Source organism: Micropterus dolomieu, linkage group LG04, assembly GCF_021292245.1.
Source record: "Micropterus dolomieu isolate WLL.071019.BEF.003 ecotype Adirondacks linkage group LG04, ASM2129224v1, whole genome shotgun sequence".
NCBI lineage: Eukaryota > Metazoa > Chordata > Actinopteri > Centrarchiformes > Centrarchidae > Micropterus > Micropterus dolomieu.
The window spans coordinates 23133205-23152916 of record NC_060153.1 but is presented as its reverse complement, the minus strand read 5'-3'; the positions used below and the strand labels follow the sequence as shown (position 1 = coordinate 23152916).

Below are 19712 nucleotides of genomic sequence, written 5' to 3'. Positions count from 1 at the left end.
GACACACACAATGATCTCAGTGGGCTCAACAGGGGCTGGGTCCTCTCTGCTCTCATGCAAATGTCAATATAAATGCTAAAACTCCTGGGATTGGGGTCTGCCAGCAGAGCAAGAGTCAGTTCCATACTGACCTCAGATATGATGACAGAGGCTCCCAACCTTTTTTTGTTTTGTTTGATGTACCCCCACAGCCCTATCATATGAGCTCATGTAGCCCGTTACCAACATCAACCTGTCATGTTCCTAATGTCCATCCATCCATTCATCATCAACCGCTTATCCTGCATACAGGGTCGCGGATGTTCCTAATGTGTTCATTTGAAATCATTTCTATAGATGTTATAACATTATTAATTATATAAAAGTGCACATTGTGGCGATGGCGCAGTGTCTGTGACACTTCCACCAATGTTTCCCTGAGCAAGACACTTAACCCCAGGTTGCTCCAGAGGCGTGCAATCTCTGATATATTTGACAATTGTAAATCTCTTTGCATGCATTAAAATTTTTAAATACAAGACAGTCCTAAAATTGTCGCTGTGTTTTATGATTACTACCACTTAGAGTGGCAAACGGTGGACGTTTGCACCATTTATCCATTACGAATATCTCGACTTATCTACTTGCTTAGATTTACTCACGCTCCCTGCATCTAGTTGGGGCCTATTGTCATGTTCTAGATGTCTAAGAGTTGTCTCTTTGTTAGAAATGCTAACATTTACCCTCTAAACTTCTCACATTGTTTCATTTTAAATAACTGTTGAAATGATCCAATATTTCAGAATAAACAAAGAAGACAAAGACTAGAGAAAAAGTCAGAAAAATACAACAGATGTGTGCAGCAGAACTAGTTTTTTAAAATATTCCTGCCCCATGAAGCACCTCATGACCCTCCAGATTTATGTGATGACCCTTTTGGAGGGGCCTGACCCCCTAGGTTGGGAACCACTGGACTAGCTAACTGTAGTAGTTAAAACTTGCTCCACCTTAAGCACCTACAAGAGTACATTGATACTTACACACTGATGCATCAGTATTAACAATGTAATCATGTCAAATTAGTCTGAGGGGACATTTTACTGCATAACAAATACTTAGTAACTAGTTCATGAAGTCTCAATCGCATAGTTGCTAGTTTATGGGTTATTGTGACAAGAAATGTGGGAAGTCAGCCTCACAAAGATTTATAATGCAATTTGTGTGTTTATTTTCCTCCTTGACAAATATTTAAATCATAATTTCATTTATTTATTTCAAATTAGGTGAGCAACTTCACAATCTTTCTACATACCGCCTGGTGTGCAAAGACCCCTAGTTGGGATTCTTTCTGTGGAAAGAAGCCAGATGTTTCACTGTAAAATCTGATCCTCCCCCACCCCATATCTCTCCTCCAGGTGCAGATTGTGATGTGGACTCAGCCGCACGCTTCATCGCAGCCACCTTTGTCTCGCTCAACGCCACGCCTAGCAAACTCATCTACCACCACTTCACCACGGCGACTGACACCTCTAACATCCAGGTCGTCTTCCAGGTGGTAATGGACACGATAATCAAAGAGAACCTGGAGGCCGTTTCGCTCCTGTAACTGCCAGCGGGCAGTCACTACTGTCGACCTTTTGGATGTCTCATTTTTAAATACTCAAATATGAACATGAAGATCATCTCCTTCAAGCTATTGTCTCTGACGCTCTTTGCCACTGTTGCATTTCATCCTCTGTGATGCTTGAGTTCATGTAGCTTTGAAAAACTGTTTAAAAAAAACCTTGAAGGAGAAGGAACACTTGGCTAATCCTTTGTCGTGGGGTTGAGCCCTACAATGTTGACTTAAACCTATGTCTAGAGTAATGGGCATTTATATTTTTGCACTGTGGCCTACTATATGATCAGACTGTGAATGGTGATGTTACTTTTTTGAGGACTTGATATATACACTTGCCATTTATTTGCCCATCTCTTCCTGTGTGTGGGGGAGCAGAACACCGGGGGGGGGGGTTACTGTTCAGTTTATTGTTTCCCTGCTCAGCGCAGGGTTCACTCATGCATACCATCGTGTGCTTTCCGCTCATCCAACACAGTGTCTCTGCTGTCCACATCCTGTGCGTCACACCCTCTTAATGAGGCGGTGATCTCCGTAAATGCACCCCAGATTGTGCTCACACACACTCGGTTCATTTTAATCTGTGCCTTCACTCGTTCCCGTGACTCTTACCAGTCAGCGATGATGCGGGTGTTTACATACACTTTTCTCATACCTAGTAGGCTATTAAAGAAACATCCCTGAAGCTTCCAACATCACCCCGATGATTATTGTTCCAATATGAGACACACACGCTCACAAACCCTGATTTGTCAACAGGATGATGCCGCTCTATATGTGATTTGTGTGGCATTAATTCTGCTGGGGTCTGACTGAGCTGAAGTCTCCCCTGAGCAACTGACTATCACACCAGCTCCTCTCTAATAAACAAGATATGGTAATGACTGATACGCTCTGATATGGTTACTGAAGGTGGAAGAAAATTGAAAAAACACCCCCAAGTGCCTTATGAAGAAGTGGGTTTGATGTCATGTAATTTAAATGCTTCAAATGTGTTTTTCCTTCTCCCTCTTTTCCACTGTCAGAATAATTATTGGTATTTCATTCTGTATCTCTACTCTTTAAGTCTTATACACCATGTATTCGGACTGTTATTTTATGGTTTGTACTGAAACTACAATACAAAATAAATGTGATAGGTTGACATCTGTATTTTGATATATTTCAGTTTTCTTTAAAGACCATGTAAATGGATAAGTCACAAATCAAGGCAGTGCTGAATCACTTACTTTTCCCTTGTCATCCACCACTAGTTCAATATTTAAAGACACATTTAAACCACACAACAGGTTTCCAGTGTTTGTTCGTTTTAATAGATAAAATAGGCTAAATAAAAGTACTTTACAGGAAATCTGCTCTGCAGTCAACTTTCTGGACATTTAATAAATTTTGTCAACGGCGGGTACATGTCAGGTGTTAAACAGTAAAGATGGGAGGTCATCTGGAAAGAAAATGGTTTCAACTAACATCTCTCTCACCGATTTATTTGTCTTTATTTTTTTCTTTTATATTTCTGTCTAAGCAACCAAAGCAAAACTGAATGTTTGTGTGGTGTTGTTTTTTTTTTTTTTTTTCAATAAGAGAACATTCAGAGTCTGCAGCGGTCCATCGCCGACAATAGATCGGGTTTTCCCTCATTCCTTTCCTTCACTTTTTCGTTTCCAGAGAAGCGCTCCCGGGGCTTGGTGGGGGATCAGGACTGTTTCCGCCGGTCCGACCGGGACTCACGCGGACAGGCAGTCCAGGGAGTCCAAGGTGAGGAAGACGTCCGCCTTGCACTGGAAGGTACCCGTCCCGTCCCGCAGCAGCTCGCAGCTCTTCAGGTTTGGAGAGATGTCCTTCACGCAGATGGCCTGCAGGAGTGGAAAATAAGTGGTGAGAGAATTAAAGTGAAACAAGTGAAACAAACGAAAACCCGCAAAATTCTTTTAGTGATTCTGTTGATCTTTTCTTCCGCTTTCATTTATCTTAAAAGTCTCCCCTAATTGACCTTTATATGCTTTTAATTTATCTCTAAAACGAATATCCAGATTATTGCCGCAATAAAAAAGTGGAACCGTCGCTTATTCAACAAACCCCATATTACTATTTCTTCCTATATTTTCCTTTTCTTCTTGGCTTTATTCTGGTGTTGTCGGGAGGTGATGATTTAAAATTCAGAAAATGTCTTGCTTCAGTGCTGCTCGCTGCGCTTTGATCCGCCGGTGTGCGCCTTTACGCACCAGTTATTGAACTTTTTCGACAATTTATATCTCAGCTATTTGTTTCGTCGTCTTTATGATGTAAAAATCAAAAGTACAATCTAATCTGACTAGGGATTGTTTACTTAATATTTCTAACTTCAATATTTGTGTCGCTAAAGTCTAAATGTGGCTCTTAATGATGCTGAAGGGAAAGCTATCATCATTTTATTATACAAACAGGAATAAAGTCTGTAGGCTACTTACCATGTTTTTGAGGATGGAGATCTGCCTGTTAGTCTCTGGAATCACGTTGTTACCTGCTGTCTCCCCGCTGTCCATCAGCGTCTCTTCGGACTCGGACCTCCGGACGTACGGTGACCTCCTGATACCGGAAAGCAAACCGGAGGCACGACCCACCGAGTAGTAACTGGGCCCGGTCGACTGCTTGTACCAAGCTTCGACTGGATGGCAGGAGATGAGCAGAGACACTGCGGCGCACACCACGGCAAACCTAACTGACCTCTCCATGTCTTGGCACTTTTTACGCAGAGGAAAACGGCGCTTTTCTTTTCTGTTCTTGGTCAGAGTCTTTAGATTTTGCTGGGTGTTTGGAAAACTTTCTGCTGCTTATATAGGCTGACACGACGACGTTATCGTGACCCAGGACGTTCATCAAATCAAAATTGAGGTGGGCGGATTATGATCTGGTGTGTGTTGGGTATGGACTATGAGGGGGTTGGAGATGTATAGGGATGTCAGCCCTTCTGAAGCTTGCAGAGGTAAAAGTGAAATGGATTAACATCAGTGGAACAGGAGAGACACTGATATAAGTGGTCAAAACTCAAAGATGTCCCATTAAGTTAATGAGGAGGTTATAGTGAAAACAAAGGTGTGCAACAAAGCTGAATCGGTGTGCATGGCTTCAAAACAGTCCAACTTCATTGAAAATGGACACATTAGGAGTAAAAAATAAATAAAATAAAATCAATTTGATTATTGATCCAAATTGTTCCTACTGTTCCATAGAACAGTTTTCTATATGAAGCTCTGAGGAATCAATAAAACCCTTTTCCTGATTGATTTGTTGGCCTCACCGGTCATGCCTCATGAACTCCTCCACCTGTGTAATCAGCTTATCAGTAGGAAAACAACAGTGGAGACTAAAACAAAGTCATATGCATCTACATTTGTTCAGTTAAATAGTAGGTAATCATGTTGCCTTTCTATGAAACAGGGTTATACAGGTCTGGATGATGGGAAAATGTACCTTTTTAAATGTATAGAAACCGATAAGAAGGACCACTAGCTGGAATGATGAAATTATCTTGCACCATGAAGAAAGATACTATACAAGAAACAATGTTAGGAATTAATGTCACTCAAGTTTTGTTTATTTTTGAGCATTAAATCAGCACTGACATACAAAAATAAAAATACAAATAAATGCAATTTAGTTTATAAGAAGAATGTTTTCATGTATGGGGATATCATGTCAATCAAGATGAGTTAAAGTACCATCAGAGTCCATTGTAGAGTGGTCTGCAGTGTGGTTGTAATTTGTCCTCCAGGACATAGTCAGGTCCACAGACCCAGGGGTCCCCCGTCTCCCACTGCCACTTCTGCAGACTCTGCCTCAGATTTTCCAGCACTGCGCTGTAGGACGGGTCTGCTACCAGGTTCCTCGTTTCCAGTGGGTCTGCTCTGTGTTGATGAAGCATTTATACAAATTTAAACAGCATCATCAACAGATTCAGGGTCGAAGCCACGACTTTAGAAATACTAAATAACTGTTGAAATGATAAACACCTCCCGTCCTCTGAAACCCTACAACCAAAAACAAAGTCTTGGATTTGACATGTCTTATTTACTCAGATAGCTGTTCAAATTTAATTTTGTTGAATATAGTTTTATTCAAATGGAGCAGTTCTTTCAAGAGACATCTTCACCATGTCGTCATTTTCCCTGTAATTAGCATCAAATTAGATATGTCTTGTTTTCTAAAAAATTATTAGAACTATTGATGGTATAATAAAGCTTTACTGTTTTAATTCCCAACATGAAGATCTAAATGCTGTTTCAAAATTCTTGCCATGCTGCCAGGAATAACAGTATGGTGAAGAAATATTTTATTGGCCTAAAAGTAACCAGCAGAAGAAAACACAGAGGAGATGACCTTGTCTTCTCAGTGGTAGCTACAGAAAATCCCAGACAAGCCTTAAAACATTAATTCTAAAGAAATCTGCCAACTGAATGAACCAAATGAATGACGGTGTATTAAAAGCAAGTTAAATTCAAAAGAAAAATTTCTTCTTCTTTTCAAAGCTACTTTACAGTATAAAGCACTTTTACCCAGAGCCCTTTACAAGGTCATTCACACACACACTCACACACTGATGGCAGCAAGCTACCACGCTCTGTGCTGGCCAACCATCAAGAGCAAACTGGGGTTCAGTGACTTGCCCAAGCTGCCTCTTTTTTTTGTTAGTATTTCAGTCCCAAAACAACAAGAGAAATAAAAAGAAAGAAGTGCAAGCAAGCATCCCTGACTGCTCTTTACAAAGACCTAACTCGTTTTGGCACTGAGGGATTTATGAGTTACAGTGACAAAAGGGGCAAATCCTCATATTTGAGGAGCTGGATCCAGAGAATATTTGGTGAATAATGACTGACAAACTATCAAAAGTATACGCAATTCATTTTCTGTGAATCAACCGATCGGTTCAGCACTAAAAGCAAGCATCCAATTCTTACTTTAGCGCCTCTGTGCAGAGTCCGTTCACAGTTCGAGAGACATCCTGGGGGGGGCATGGGAGAAGAAATCCAGCACGACATGTGTCTCCAGATGTGGTGGACCCAACCAGGTGACTGTCTACAGGGACTCTTTCTACTGACTACTAATTTCAAAGTCCCAGCAAAGAGGTGCACCTCCAGCTGCATGAGAGTTTGCATCTTTTTGGTTTTCAAGTAGAAACTTATTATAAAAACCTTATAACTCATTACCAGCAGCTTCTTCCATTGATATAGCTTCCACTTTATATAGTGCTTCAAAACAACAGTAAATAAATAATTGACAGATAAACTGGTAGTCGACAAAGGTAGTTTAAATAGTGATAGACTACCTTTGAGAACCAGGCTCAAATGCAGTGTTTTTGCCTGTTTCACCAATCTAAAATCTTTCCAGGTTGAATGACGTTTATTCAGGGGAGCTTCACTGAGAGGAAGCCTCTCTTTTGCAGGAAGGCCCTGATCACATTCATACTAGCCACTAAGCAGGGCCTCAGTGGTGGTAAATGCTTAGTTTACTTTCCACACCCAGATTTTATCCTGCTGGTCTGGGGATTGAACCGGCAACCTCCCAGTCACAAGCTCACTTCTATAACCTTTGGCCCACCACTGCCACTGTTGTTTGGTGTCCGGTGTTACCCAGTCTGCAGTGATGTGTATATAAATACTGCTATTAAAAAGGAAGACCACTTGTGTACACAACAGGGCGTTCAAGGCAGCACAGTTTCATTTAAATAAACGTCCTGCTACCTTTTGTTAGGGCTCAACGCAGCCCTGGTGTGCTCTGTTTATCCTGTAACCACACCCAACAATTACTTCACAGGGTCCTGGAGTACACCTGTACCTCACCTGCAGCAAGGTGAGTGAGCGCCTGTTTCCTATAAAATCAGATTTTGTTTTAGTACATTTTGTCTCCTTTATGGTGGCAGTTTCTGACCATTTCCCTTTCACTAAATTACTAAAATATGAACGGTGGCAGGTGTACCTCATTTAAATCAGAGGAAGTTCATCCACCAATCAAGGTCAAGTATTACTCTGCTTAGGGACTTTGACCTCCAAACTCACTTACCAAACATCCTCACTTACCAAACTGACTGATATTTATCTGTGAATCATCACAGTGAACACTGAAACATGATGAACACATGATGAACCCTGGAAGAAGAGCAGCGGTAACAGACCTGGAGTCGAACAGCTCCCAGCGCTCTCTGTAGTAATACTGCTGCAGGCTTTTGAACCAGTGCGTGGGCTCACTCTGCCGGCTGCGGTTCAGCAGGTCCTGGAAGGTGGGTGACACATACAGGTCCTGGTCGATGGGGAAGGGCATGCGGTAGTGTAGGTTGTGGAGAAGGTGGTACGCCCCCTGGTGGACGGAGCGGGTTGGGTAGTACATGGTTACCTGAAATCAAAAATGGCAGGAGAGAAGTCAAGGCCTTGTTTGATTCCTTCATGAAAGGCTATTTCTGACAGACAGTGGGGTGACGTCCTGTCTGAAAGCGACGGGTGCTCGCATACCTCGTGGAGAGACTGGCTGGCATAGACGGTTCGCCAGTCAGTAGGTTCAGTGACCAGAGCAGGAAGTAAAGAGCGCCCGGTGAGGTGGACCGGGTTGGCAGGGCTGCCAGGGAGGCTGTAGGACGGGTAGGGAACAGAGAACCAGTCCAGAATGGTGGGAGTAATGTCTGCCGTAAATAGAGAGGGAGAAGAAGAGAAAAGGCAGGGAAAAAAACAATGTAGTAGCTCATCTGAGGTAATACCTTACATTTGTTCATATTTATATAGAAATAATAATAGTACAGTGTGTCTGTTATGTTATACTGTAAACAGAGGGACATCTTTATAAATACACATCACTGTCCAATGAAAACCACATTCCTTTCAAATTTTTCATATGAATTTAAGGATCAGGAGAAATTTGTCACATTTTTTAAGATAAATGAATTTAAAACACAGTCTCAACTCTACAAACTGTCTGTCACAGCTCATGAAAAGTTGACCTTAGGGAGATACATGCTTTTGATAGGACAGCGAATAATAAGTTAATGTCTCACATCCTTAATGTTCATTACACCTGCTGGTTATATACTTAAAATGCCTGCCATGGTTACAGTTTATTTAATGTGCTGAAATGATCTTCTGCAGACGAACTGTTCTGCTGCTGATGCATCATTGTTAAGTCTCCCTCTTGTGGCTGATCAAGCACATCAGACACACATACTGACTTACTTGTTTGTTAAAGCTGGGGTAGGTGACGTTGGAGAATTTAGCAAGAGACTCTGAAGGTTTTCCCAGTTTCAGGCCTCCCTCCAAAGCCACTCCCACATTTTATCTGGGCCGAATGAGACAATTGTCTGTTCTTATCACAGGCCTGCCTGACTGTTCTTTTTTTTCTCATTACTGACTAAGCCAATAACATTCAATGAGTGATCAGACAGAAGTAGATATTGCTTCATTTTAAAGAGCCACAAGCCAAGAAGGGTTAAGGTGTAAACTGGTGTGATCACAAACTTGGAACCAAACCTGCTATGGTCACAGCGAGTGGCTGCAGGACTTTATGGTATATATTTTTTGTGAGTTTCCCAACTTCCCAACCTCTTTCAGCTATCGATCTCTTACCCAGCAGGCTAACGTAGGCCTGGCTGGTGTCTCCCCATCGCTCCCTGTGCTCTGGAGAGGACAACAGCATGGGCTCTGCAGTCCCGGAGCGATACAGGTTGGTTCTGCCGTTCGGGAAGGGGATGCCATTATCTGAGCTGTAGATGACCAGAGTGTCGTTCTCATAACCAGCGTCCCTGAGCTCCTGAAGAACCAAACCGATGCCTGCAGAGGAAATTTACACTATTATAGTTAGTGTTTTACAATATTTTATTTTGTGCATCTGTGTTGTTACATACCTTGATCCAGCCTGCTAACTGTGGTGTACTGTGCAGCCAAGTCGGCCCGTGCTGCGGGTGTATCCGGCACAAAAGGAGGAACCTGAAGTACAATAGATGAGGACGGACCAGATTAACTAATATGTTGTACAGATGATAATTCTTGTTATCCACATTTGAAAACAAAATCTTTATTTCACTGACCTTCACTTGTTCTGGTGTGTAATATTCTGGTGTCCAGTCAGGTATCCTACCCATCCCCATTTCACCATTCCCAAACTTCTCGCAGAAGGCTCCATACTGGGGCTGCGAGTGTCCACATCGGTGGGTGTCGTGAAAGGCAACATAAAGGAAAAATGGCCTGCCTTCATCTTTTATATTGACTTTAATGTCTTCCTTCTTTCGCCTTCGTTCAAAGGCTTCCTCTTTATGGGTCTGGAAAAACTTGCGGACCAGGAGTTTGATGCGTGTGATGTTCCTCCCCACCTGGAGGACAGAGCTGTTCTCCTCTGTGTAGGCAAAATCAAAAGGGTATACAGATCCAGGGCCGACATGCTTCTTCCCAATTATACCTGAGTCAAAATGAGAGAAATAGTGATGAAAAGCAAGAGTAGACTTTATTATATAAACTGGTGTCTTTGTTATTTACCTGTGTGTACGTTGGCTTGGCTGAGGAGCAGCGACAGACTTTGTACTCCGTCAAACGAGTTAAAGTGATGAACACCCTGATGAAGCCCATACATGCCGTTCTGGTGCTGAAAACACAGATCAAACAGACCTAAATACTTGCCTTCATGCACAAATGAAAGGCGTCCGTGTGTGGTGTTCTATTTTTGTTTTACCTGCGGCAGGCCGGTGAGGATGGTGGAGCGGCTGGGGGAGCAACTGCTGACAGAGGTGAAGGCGTTGCTGAACACCAGGCTACGCTGGGCCAGAGAGCGCAGGTGGGGTGTGTGGACCACAGAGTTGTTATACACCTCCGTCTCAAAACCTGCATCATCAGCTGGAAGAGGGAAAAGACCCGTTTCTTAGCACTTACACCACGCCAAAAGTTTGTGGAAAAGATTTTGGAACCTGGCTGAATTCAGACACAAGAGCATTAGTGAGCCTCTATTATTGCATGGTTACAGTTCAATTAAATGAGCATTGTCTAAACCAAAACATGCCATAAGACCTAGTAGAGCTTTTCAATGTGTATCCCCCCCCCAAATTAGTTCAATTTTCAAAGGAATGGTTTTTATATTTAAAGTGTATTGAAAGTACTCCCGAGTTTAACTTCCTTTGGAAAAGTAAATATTCATGTCAGGCTTTACACCTGTTTCCTGTCAGCTGTTTAAATTGCCAAACTACACAATTAACATCTGGTTAATTCATCTATAAATCTCAAGTGAAAGTCCATGAAATGTACTTTATCTATATCCATACTGTGATATAAAATCCAGCATATACCATGATAGAAGACTTGCACTCAGTTACTAATTTATTAGGTTGCTAAAACAGTCTAATAATACAACAGGCCGTCATAAAGGTTATGTTTTAGTGCCAATGTTCTGAGTCAACTTTATGGTCATTTAGGAGGATGTGGTGCTGTGTGTGTTTTGTTACTTTGTACGACCAGTGAGGGTAGGCTTACTAACAGAAACACGTCTCTGTATAATGCAACAGGATTTAATGCAAATCTCCTCTATTAGAACCCATTAATTTTAGCTAGGTGTACCTGATAAACTGACAGTGTGTATGTTAGCAATTTAATTCTTCCAGAGTTCAAGAGACATTTGAAGTCTTTAAAAGTGGAACGACTTACCACTTCAAGTTCACTTACCAATAATTAAAAGGACATTTCTTGTCTTTGATTGCCCGATGCAACATGATGCCAAAAAGAGAATAAACAACTCGAGCCCCATGATGGTGGTCAGTTAGTTCTCTTCCCTGTTACTCCAACGCCTGCTAAGTCTCAAAACACCTGTGTTGGTTTGGCTCTGAAACATTTCACGTGAGTCAAAACACTTACATTCACTAAATAAAATACATTCAGCCGTCAAAATGAAAGATAAGTGCATAAAGTTACTTGTAGACCTATGTACCAGATCCATGAGGGTCTTCCTCAAACATCTTAAGCCCCGCCCACATGTGCTCACATGACAGGGGTCACGTGACGATAGAACAACGTCTCGCGCTTCATCAGCAAAATGACATAAATTTTAGGAAGTGGTTTTAGCAAAGGAAGAGCGGTGCTGTGACAGAAAATTATCTGGAAATCACAGCCGAACCAGGGAACAGTGTTAAAGACGGAGACATTTGTATCGGTAAGATTTCTTTTCTCTTCTGATGTGTTTTTTTGTTTTGTTCTATTCTGTCTTAATTTATTCTATTGTGTTTGTTCCAGTCACACAGCTTTGATTAATTCGATTATTTCTCCACTTAGTCAATGCAACATCAATCAGTTTTAGAAGAATATAAAAGCCTGCGTAACACAGACACATGATAGGACCCAATTTGAGATTAATAATATATCACTGTAAGATGAGGCTGCTGGTAGCTCACGTAGCACTGAGGAATATCTGTAGGGATGTTTGTTTGTCAGGGAACTTTACAGCTGCCAGGTGATTGTGGAGAAACAAGTTCTAGCTGTAAACACATCACTGATATCAGACAGGTATGCTTGTGATCCTCATGATTATAAAGCTGGTTAAATGAAGGGTCACAAAAAAACATAAAATATCTGGCCTCAGTTGGCGTTATTTAATATACTAAACACACTTGTAAACATGTGTAGTAAGTGGAGGTTATAGTTAATGTGACATGTCAGCTTGCAAGTTAGATGACTGATGATGTTTTTTTGTTTTTTTTTCACAGATCACAGCATGCATCTGAAGATATGGCGTCCACTTTCTCTGATGTGCTGTGTATTTGTCCAGACAAACATGCACACAGAGCACACCTTTCCTGTGTTTCCCTGAATACTGGGCCGTTGGGGAAGACGACTCTCAGGAGGCAAAGTAAAGCCGATGAGGAGGAAACTTGATCGCTTTGTGTATGTGGCTTTTATTCTGTAATCAGCCCACTCATTCACACGTTTGAATATGTAAAACGTAATTTTATCTTTGTGCACTTGCTGCTGTCTCTTCATCCTTTCCGCCGTCATCCTACTCTCCAAGTTCTCCGTCCTCACCTCTAATTCTTGTGCGATGGACCGGCCTCTGCTGGGACGAGGTTCAGCCCGGCGCTGCTGCTCCTATAGCACCCTGAAGGCCTGGCTGCCCATCCTCTCCTGGTTACCCAGGTACAAGCTGAAGTGGCTTCAGATGGACCTGCTCGCAGGCCTCACCGTTGGGCTGACAACTGTACCGCAGGCACTGGCTTATGCTGAAGTAGCTGGCCTTCCTGTGCAGGTGAGTCCTTGCTGTGTTGTGTATGTGTGAAGGTTCAACTTTTGGATTCATGTTTTCTGATATTTCATTCACCAAATGAGCAATCAATTAATTGGGAATCTTTAATCTATCAAGATTAAAGATCCCTTCCTGTCATGTTTTAAAACATCTAAAATTACTCTTATAACGCATACTGAATTGCATATTGAGTGGAGAGGGACTTTAATAAATTAGTTGCAGCTCTATTCATTATTTAATCAGAAGGCATTTCTCTCCACAGTACGGACTCTACTCTGCCTTCATGGGGGGGTTCATGTACACCCTCCTCGGGACCTCTAAGGATGTGACACTTGGTCCCACGGCCATCATGTCCCTCCTGTGCTTCTCCGTGGTGGGGGGACAGCCCCACCGAGCCGTGCTGCTCAGCCTCCTCTGTGGACTCATCCAGGCTGTAATGGCATTACTGAGATTAGGTGAGGGGAGGGAACTCATGTGAAAACCTTGTGACACCAGTTTTGGTGTTTTTCTTAGTTTTGTAAACACTCGTGAGCCAAGTGGATGGACACAAAAGGGTATTTTTAGCAAAATAAAAATGAGTTTTTATTCACACATTGTGACATATTGTTTTCACCTGATAGCAATGACATTTTAGCATTATATCTTCCAATCTGTAAAATTTAGGGTGAGCTGTGTATCAAAACCTGATATAAAAATATTACAATATTTAAAATGAATTGTTTAGAGAAAGAACTGCAGAGACTGTGAAGAAACAGGAGATTAGTTAGTGAGTGCACTTCCTGCCACCACATCTACAACTTCCTCTGCTTAACCACACACACAATTTCTGTGATATCTTTTATTTTGGTTCAGTGTCGTATCAAAGCTTTGCTCGTCTTCTGCAGGTTTCCTGCTGGACTTCATCTCTTTTCCTGTAATAAAAGGCTTCACTTGTGCTGCTGCGGTAACCATTGGCTTTGGCCAGGTCAAGGTGACGCACGCACACACACACACACACACGCGCACACACACACGTACAAAAAAATACAATTACAATTTATTGCAGGTTGTTTCCCCAAATCTTCCAAAGATGTTGTTCTGCTTTTATCTGTTGCTGCTTTTTAATCTTTAAAGAGTAAAGAATTATGCCCTGTTCCTGTCTTAGTGCCAGTGGTCTCAGCTGATGGCAGTCCTGTTGTTTTCTGTTTCTAGAACATTCTGGGACTCCAGGGCGTTCCGCACGAGTTCTACCTGGAGGTTTACTACACCTTCTACAAGATCCCAGAGGCCAGGATTGGTGATGTGGTACTAGGTCTGCTCTGTCTTGCTCTGCTGGTCATGTTGTTGTTTATGAAGACGAGTCTGGGCTCTGACGACGCTCCCACCTACTCCAGAGTCGCCTGGAAAGTAGTGTGGACTGTTGCTACCAGTGAGTACTTGTGTACAACTGTGTAAATGTCACACACGTACACTAATGACGGTGTTAAAAAATTAATAGCCAAATACTAAAATTATAGCTCTTTTATCTTTATTTCTGTTATTTAATTTACTCTGAATAATCTGTATTCCAGGATGTGTATATCTTTAGCTTTTATGATGCTGGTGTATAAAATATGAATTTTTGTTTTTGATACATGTTGTGATTTACTAAAACCTTCCTCTTTCCTCCAACTTCTTCTCTGTCTTGGTCAGTGCGTAACGCTCTGGTGGTCATGGCTGCATCCTTAGTAGCATTTTCCTGGGAAGCTTACGGTTATCACGTGTTCACAGTCACTGGGAAAACTTCCCAGGGGCTACCGCCGTTTAGTCCCCCACCCACCTCAGACGCCACAGCCAACGGCACCGTCGTCTCCTTTGGGGAGATTGTTGAGGTAAGGAGCAGAGAGACGAGGCCAGCCACGGGGTGAGGGCAGTCACTCTTTGTGATTCAAGTGATTCACTTGCAACTTTCACTTCCCAAAATCTTTCCAGTGTGCAAGAAGAGCAGCTGACTAGACACTTCTCTTCTCTGTGGTTTTGTGCAGGGCTTTGGAGGAGGACTGGCTGTGATTCCCTTAATGGGTCTGTTGGAGAGCCTTGCTATTGCTAAAGCTTTTGGTAAGTGTTTTTAGCCACACTAGTAGCATCGTTTGTAGACAGCGTTGGTCAATCCACCCCTTTGGTCCAGACTGAAATATCTCAACACCTATTGGATGGATTTACATGAAATTTTGTACAGACATTCATGTTCCCCAGAGGAGGAATCGTGATGAGGATTTTGGTAATCCCCTGACTTTTCCTCTAGTGCCACCATCAGGCCAATTTTACATTTGTCCAACACTTCTGTTTATGAGATTCCCATCAGCCTTTGTGCTAATCAGCAACTGTTAGCATGCAAAACTAACATTGTGAACATGGTGAACGTTATAACTGCTAAACATCAATATGTTATCATTGTCATTGTGAGCATGTTAGCATGCTGATGTTAGCATTTATCTCAAAGCACCGCTGTCCCGAAGTACATCCTCACAGAGCTGCTATCATGGCTGTACACTTCATTATTTGAATTGTCGACTTTATGTAAACCTTTTATAAACTGTTACATTATACCACACATTATACCACCATTAGATAGCAAGGCAGCTAAAGAATGAGTCTTGCCTGATTCTAACTTCCTGTTTCACCTCAGCCAGTCAGAACGACTACAGAATTGATGCCAACCAGGAGCTGCTGGCTATTGGTGTGACCAACATCATGGGCTCCTTTGTGTCAGCCTACCCTGTTACTGGCAGCTTTGGGAGGTGTGTGCATGTGTGTGTGTGTCATGTTTTTTTTAATATCCGGGTTTGGGTTACAATTAGGTTAGGCTTAGGGGTAGGGTAAAGGTTGAGGTTGGGCATGTAGTTGTGTTGGTAAAGGTTGGGATAAGAGGTTAGGGAGTGCAATATGTCAATGACATGTCCCCACCGGGATAGAGTAATAAACATGTGTGTCTGTGTGAGAGAGAGAGAGAGAGAGAGAGAGAGAGAGAGAGAGAGAGAGCAGATGTCATGTATTCTTGACAGTGACATGTTTTCTGCTCACATCCAGGACAGCGGTGAACTCCCAGACTGGTGTTTGCACTCCAGCTGGAGGGATCATTACCAGTGAGTCATGACCCTTTCAACTTTTGCTGCATCTCTTCTGCCCTCTGGTGGTGCACTGTTATTTTTACTGTTACAGTGCGTTATGTGCTGGTTCAATCAGATACGTTTTTTTCTTAGTTTGTAAATGATGAATTTCTGTACAGTTCACCTTCTCTCTGTGTGTTTTTGCAGGTGTGATCGTATTGCTTTCCCTGGCGTTCCTCATGCCGGCCTTCTACTACATCCCCAAGGCCTCACTAGCTGCTGTTATCATCTGTGCGGTAACTCCCATGGTGGATTACCGTGTCGTGGCTAAGATGTGGAGGATACGCAGTAGGTGTCTGTTCAGTTTTTTGTGTCTCACATGTATCTGTTTGTTTAATTGTGGTCTCATGCTAGTGCATCTTCTACAGAGCTGGACCTGCTGCCTTTTGTTGTGACGTTCCTGATGAGTTTCTGGCAGGTACAGTACGGTATCATGGGAGGTGTAGCTGTATCTGGAGCCCTGCTGCTGTACAACACTGCAAGACCCCAGATAAAGGTAACATAATATTCTGCACAGGACTGTGTATGACAATTAAAGGAAGAGTCCTCTGTGACAGATATTTAGCCTTTCAGTGCCAGCACACAAATGTTTCTTTGCTTCTTTCTTTAACGGTACAAAAGAAATTCGCTTTGGTTAGAGACATGATTGGATCATCCTTTATCTTAACACTACATGGAGTTAAATTCAACATACATTGCTGCTACTTATTCATCATCTAAACACACCCCTCCGACAGTAATAATAAATTAAATTTATAAAGCGCTCTAAATACTCAAAGTTGCTTTACAGATTATTTTTGTGTACAGGTTTCTGATCAAGGTGTGCTGGTGATGGAGTTGGACAGTGGTCTCAGCTTTCCTGCCACAGAGTATCTCAGCCACATCATACACACGTGGGCTCTGCAGGGTAAGGATATGTCTGGTAGCCTTTTGTTTAAAGGACACCTACACGAAATGGTAATGTGTGGTGATCTCTGTCTTGTTTAACCTCCTCTCATTTACTTGCCCCCAGCGTCTCCACCGCGGTCGGTGGTCCTGGATTGCCATCATGTCAGCATCATAGATTACTCAGTGATCAGTGAGCTGAGGGACCTGCTGAGGCAGTTCAAGAAACGAGAAGTGCGACTGGTTTTTTCCAGATTGCAGGTACGGCATTCTGTCCTGTCTTACAGGCTTTTATTGGAGTACAAATTATTGGCCGTCATTATTTGGCCGTCAAGTTGTTCTTCCAACAAGATTGGAACATTTGCTCACTGTGAATTTCTAAATAAAGTGCTTTTTTGTTTGAGGCTAGAATTCAGCTCTTAGAACAACAAAACTAAATATACAGTATGTACACTTTGTCTCTGTCTTCCTCCCACCTTTAGCCCTTTGTTCTTGAGGTCCTCCTAGCAGCTGATCTGCAGGGCCTCATGTATACAGACAGTGTGGAGGCAGCACTGCAGATGGAGTCGGGAGCCTCCTCAATGACCAACACTGGAGATCTTTGATGGTGGAGAAAAGCGATGTTGTAACGACAATGATCAGTGACATTTCTGGTCTGGGATTATTAGGCCCTCTAACAATTTATTCACTGGCTGGTAGGTGTACGTGAACTGCCAGTGGCCAAGTGATGTCCCTCTGTGTTTCACTGAACTTTATATCTGCTAAACTTGACTTTGTAAATCATTGTGGAATCACTACATTACCATTGCACAATTAACAGAGAACCCTTCTGTTAGGTTTTAGGGCTGAAGGTGATGGGTGAGCTTCCAGGGACCAAATCTGAATTTACAGAAGAGGGGTGACTGGTGTGTGAATAACGGAACAGAGCAAAGCTAACTATAATTGTGACTTGTTTTATTTATCTATGTAAAAGGAAATATAAGGTGATTGATTTCTCTTATTGTTTTGTTTGTAAAGAAATGTCATCAAGGCTGTGGCAAAAGTGTTTTGACTTTGAAAATTACTTGAATTGAATTACATTATGAACCTAAAATGAAGGGTTTTTACTGAATAAAGTAAATATTTTAAACATTAGGTTGTATTTGAATTACATTTCTAATTAAATTCCATTACTTTGAGATCCTGTTGATCTGCATCGAAACACTGACGTAAAGTCTTTGACTCATTGCAGTAAAACAATAAAACATGATCACTTCCAAGGGGGGCAAACAGTTTTCATAGGCACAATAAACTTTTTTTTTCAAACCATTAAGGATTGAAATGGGAATTTCATGAGAACCATCTTTAAAACACTGCCATGTAACTAATCTCACTAGGGGCCTCCAGGGGTCAATGGAAGGTAAATGTGTGTGATGCTTTAACATATGTCCAGTGGGGTCAGGACTTTAAGTGGTTCACCACATGTACCTTGGACATGGGTGTCTTTCTATAGATCCAGATTGAGTGTCCCCTCGGGAACGCTCAAAGACACCTTGATGAGATAGTACTCCGACCCTGAGACTAAGATAAAAGCTGCATGAGCTGTTACACTGCAGCTCACTTGGATGATACTCTCTGATGCGTATGTGTCCCTGTGAGTTCCTTCTGCAGAAGACTTGAATAAAATTCACTGAAAGACAAGTGTTTGCCTGAGCTGTTTATTTAAACATCCTTTTCCCACCACATCATATAAATCATTTGATTTTCTATACAATCCGACATCATATTGACATTAAATTAACAACAACAGAAGAGTAAAAGTCCCAAGCTGGGGTCACATGGACAAAAGAATGAATGAATTTCTTCATCCATTATCCTGAAATTGTAATCCATCAGCTGTTTCGAACTTCAGCAATTATGTCGTCATGAAAGGGAAGCGGCTGGACTACAAATGAGCTGTTTTCTGGCAGTTCAGAGCAGTGTTTTCTGTGGGAGATGGGAACTCCCTTTGGGGTGGACTTTGGGCTTTTTCACTTTGCAAACTCAATAAAGGAGAGGCAAAAAGCATTTACATTTACTCATTTAGCAGACACTTTTATCCAAAGTGACTTACATTTGATGAACAACATACAACATTTGAGGAACAACATACAGCATTATACCACCTCTTTAACATAGTTTGGTTTATTGAGCCCAGCCAAGGAGATACAGTGCCAGCATTCAACATCTGAACATGTTAGATGCCAACACCAAATCTGAACGATAACAACAGAGCATTTGGTCACTTTTATGTTTCTGTCTTCCCCCTAGTTCCTGTAGGTTTTCCTCTTAGTTCATCTTTAGCTGGCCTTTACCTAGAACAACAAATCTATCTGATGTTTAGACTCCGATGCTTCGTCAAATTGGAATCAAATTCTATCCATGAGTTGTACGCTAATCTGTGGAGCCAGTAAGTTTTTGTTAAACATTTTGTAAGACTCAACCTTGTCAGATTCCCAGAGAACACTGATTTTTGCCAGCCTGATGCCTGAGCTACTGTCTTTACCTTATCAGTCTAACTGTCGTCTCCCTAACAAGGACAGTTACAGTGAGGAAAATAAGTATTTGAACACCCTGCTATTTTGCAAGTTCTCCCACTTAGAAATCATGGAGGGGTCTGAAATTGTCATCGTAGGTGCATGTCCACTGTGAGAGACATAATCTAAAAAACAAAATCCAGAAAACACAATGTATGATTTTTTAACTATTTATTTGTATGATACAGCTGCAAATAAGTATTTGAACACCTGTCTATCAGCTAGAATTCTGACTCTCAAAGACCTGTTAGTCTGCCTTCACAATGTCCACCTCCACTCCATTTATTATCCTAAATTAGATGCACCTGTTTGAGGTCG

At 41.9% G+C, this 19712-nt stretch overlaps 4 protein-coding genes across 6 annotated transcripts in view; 2 read left to right on the top strand and 2 right to left on the bottom strand.

Annotated features, from left to right (window-relative positions):
- The window catches only part of gnav1 (guanine nucleotide binding protein (G protein) alpha v1), a 33259-nt gene extending 30510 nt beyond the window's left edge, over positions 1 to 2749 (top strand). Inside the window, exon 9 of the mRNA XM_046047600.1 lies at positions 1395 to 2749. Within this exon, the coding sequence (XP_045903556.1) occupies positions 1395 to 1585 (191 nt within the window). The 3' untranslated portion in view covers positions 1586 to 2749. The remainder of the gene's footprint in view (positions 1 to 1394) is intronic.
- Positions 2750 to 2901: 152 nt separating this feature from the next.
- On the bottom strand, positions 2902 to 5125 carry npb (neuropeptide B). Its single transcript, XM_046047601.1, has 3 exons — positions 5048 to 5125; positions 4045 to 4550; positions 2902 to 3450 (listed from the first exon to the last, which is right to left on the bottom strand). Exons 2-3 carry the CDS (start codon positions 4306 to 4308, stop codon positions 3322 to 3324), a joined length of 393 nt encoding a protein of 130 aa, XP_045903557.1. The 5' UTR covers positions 4309 to 4550; positions 5048 to 5125; the 3' UTR covers positions 2902 to 3321.
- Positions 5126 to 5142: 17 nt separating this feature from the next.
- Positions 5143 to 11586, bottom strand: sgsh (N-sulfoglucosamine sulfohydrolase (sulfamidase)). Of its 2 annotated transcripts, XM_046047597.1 has the most exons (10): positions 11522 to 11586; positions 11260 to 11416; positions 10280 to 10440; positions 10087 to 10192; positions 9642 to 10009; positions 9459 to 9540; positions 9181 to 9384; positions 8080 to 8246; positions 7746 to 7963; positions 5143 to 5481 (listed from the first exon to the last, which is right to left on the bottom strand). In XM_046047597.1, the coding sequence occupies exons 2-10, from the start codon at positions 11339 to 11341 to the stop codon at positions 5298 to 5300; spliced, it is 1572 nt and encodes a 523-aa protein (XP_045903553.1). In that variant the 5' UTR covers positions 11342 to 11416; positions 11522 to 11586; the 3' UTR covers positions 5143 to 5297. The 2 variants fall into 2 exon arrangements, with proteins under 2 accessions (XP_045903553.1, XP_045903552.1); XM_046047596.1 differs by having other exon boundaries at positions 11260 to 11556.
- Positions 11587 to 18519, top strand: slc26a11 (solute carrier family 26 member 11). Of its 2 annotated transcripts, XR_006824803.1 has the most exons (16): positions 11587 to 11743; positions 12294 to 12471; positions 12596 to 12829; positions 13089 to 13281; positions 13711 to 13796; positions 14018 to 14234; positions 14498 to 14676; positions 14830 to 14902; positions 15474 to 15585; positions 15875 to 15930; positions 16102 to 16242; positions 16323 to 16450; positions 16762 to 16861; positions 16967 to 17100; positions 17322 to 17534; positions 17676 to 18519. XR_006824803.1 is itself a non-coding variant. In XM_046047594.1 (15 exons), exons 3-15 carry the CDS (start codon positions 12626 to 12628, stop codon positions 17442 to 17444), a joined length of 1746 nt encoding a protein of 581 aa, XP_045903550.1. In that variant the 5' UTR covers positions 11587 to 11743; positions 12294 to 12471; positions 12596 to 12625; the 3' UTR covers positions 17445 to 18519. The 2 variants fall into 2 exon arrangements, 1 of the variants encoding a protein (XP_045903550.1); XM_046047594.1 differs by having other exon boundaries at positions 17322 to 18519.
- The last annotated feature ends 1193 nt before the right edge of the window (positions 18520 to 19712 follow it).

What these genes read in the sequence shown, in the direction of transcription:
- npb (XM_046047601.1), bottom strand. Translation starts at nt 4,308, where the DNA reads ATGGAGAGGTCAGTTAGGTTTGCCGTGGTGTGCGCCGCAGTGTCTCTG. An exon ending in TCTCCATCCTCAAAAACATG is followed by an intron (nt 3,451 to 4,044) that starts GTAAGTAGCCTA and finishes CCACTCCTGCAG; the next exon opens with GCCATCTGCGTGAAGGACAT.
- sgsh (XM_046047597.1), bottom strand. Translation starts at nt 11,341, where the DNA reads ATGGGGCTCGAGTTGTTTATTCTCTTTTTGGCATCATGTTGCATCGGG. An exon ending in AAATGTCCTTTTAATTATTG is followed by an intron (nt 10,441 to 11,259) that starts GTAAGTGAACTT and finishes TCCCTCTTCCAG; the next exon opens with CTGATGATGCAGGTTTTGAG. An exon ending in TCCTCACCGGCCTGCCGCAG is followed by an intron (nt 10,193 to 10,279) that starts GTAAAACAAAAA and finishes CTGTGTTTTCAG; the next exon opens with CACCAGAACGGCATGTATGG.
- slc26a11 (XM_046047594.1), top strand. Translation starts at nt 12,626, where the DNA reads ATGGACCGGCCTCTGCTGGGACGAGGTTCAGCCCGGCGCTGCTGCTCC. An exon ending in AGTGTGGACTGTTGCTACCA is followed by an intron (nt 14,235 to 14,497) that starts GTGAGTACTTGT and finishes TGTCTTGGTCAG; the next exon opens with TGCGTAACGCTCTGGTGGTC. An exon ending in TAAGATGTGGAGGATACGCA is followed by an intron (nt 16,243 to 16,322) that starts GTAGGTGTCTGT and finishes CATCTTCTACAG; the next exon opens with AGCTGGACCTGCTGCCTTTT.